Below are 1,283 nucleotides of genomic sequence, written 5' to 3' on the forward strand. Positions count from 1 at the left end.
TATATATATATGTCCCATAGGAGCTGCTATAATTAATTAAATGAACAGTTTAATACTTCATTTTTCTGTCTGCTACCTTCACCAAAATAAGCTTTATTAAACAATCAATTTAAGCATTTATATAAAAAGCCACAACGATTAAAACCACAGAATAATCTATAAAACTATAATCTAAAACATGAGTACTACAGTCGTGGTTCAAAGCCAGGCCCGGCTTTAGCAGCTCCTGTGTTACATGATTGATTTAACACTTTGAGCTTCATGACAGCTGCCTAAGCTTTTTATTTAACAAAAACTGAAATAATCACAATTATAGATTAAAAAGATAATTTAATCCACAATACTGTCCTCACGTCTAAAAGACTTTACGTAGTTCGGTTAACGTTAGCTTAGAGCTAACACTAAAACGCAAACATGCTAACTCGTGCACTTTTTACCTCAATAATCTTTTCCTTTTTTTTCTCTTGAGTCTTTTTATTTCCCGTGGCAGGGGGAGGCTTCTTCGGCGGCATGTTGGCTCAAGAATAGCAGCGGAATATGAATCTATTCAGGTGTTTCGGCCGGTAAACTGCCCCACATTTAACAGATTTTGCTAGCACACGGCAGGCGCCTTCTAGGCCACATGTGAGTTGTTGATGCTCTGCTGCGTCATCACGCAGCGCGAGAGGCACCATGGGAGATGTAGTTTTTTTTAAAAAGTGCCTTTGAAAAGGTCAGCCTGTCAAATATGGAACACAGGAATGTTCATAATCAAATAAATAAACAAAACATTATGAAATAAGTATCTAAATGAATAAATAACAGATAAATATATAATGTGACACACAATGTAATAGAGCATTTTGTTGTTAGAAATGATCACAAATGCTCATGGCGAAGCCTAGCTCTTCTGGTCACAGGTCATTGAGGTCAACTGGGTAAACTCTGGGGTTGCTATGAAAACACCATTGTAAATGTGCAAATTCAATGACCTTAAAAACACATATATAGCTTACACAGTGGTGGGCAGCACTAACCCAAAAATTAGCTCTGCAATTTCTAAAGCGCTTATGAAAATGTCCTGATGCATCTCAGTAATCCAGGTAAAAAAATCAAAAGGAAAAAAATTGTATAGGTCCTCTGGACGGGTTCTTCTTTAATGAAACGTTTCGTCTCTCTTCCAAGAGACTTCTTCAGTCTGAGAGTTTCAGGCAAAATTCAGGCTTTTGAGTCCTGCCTCCAGGTGACCGATATTCACATCACATGTGGAGGCCTCCATTTTCAGTTGTCCCCCTCCTACAGCG

At 38.0% G+C, this 1,283-nt stretch overlaps 1 protein-coding gene across 1 annotated transcript in view; it reads right to left on the reverse strand.

Moving 5' to 3' along the window:
- zc3h15 (zinc finger CCCH-type containing 15) overlaps positions 1–624 on the reverse strand; it is a 14,567-nt gene extending 13,943 nt beyond the window's left edge. The window contains exon 1 of the mRNA XM_014026844.1: positions 438–624. Coding sequence (XP_013882298.1) covers positions 438–512 — 75 coding nt within the window. The 5' untranslated portion in view covers positions 513–624. The remainder of the gene's footprint in view (positions 1–437) is intronic.
- Positions 625–1,283: the final 659 nt, after the last annotated feature.

This window comes from Austrofundulus limnaeus, unplaced genomic scaffold, assembly GCF_001266775.1.
Source record: "Austrofundulus limnaeus strain Quisiro unplaced genomic scaffold, Austrofundulus_limnaeus-1.0 Scaffold595, whole genome shotgun sequence".
Classification (NCBI taxonomy): Eukaryota; Metazoa; Chordata; class Actinopteri; order Cyprinodontiformes; family Rivulidae; genus Austrofundulus; species Austrofundulus limnaeus.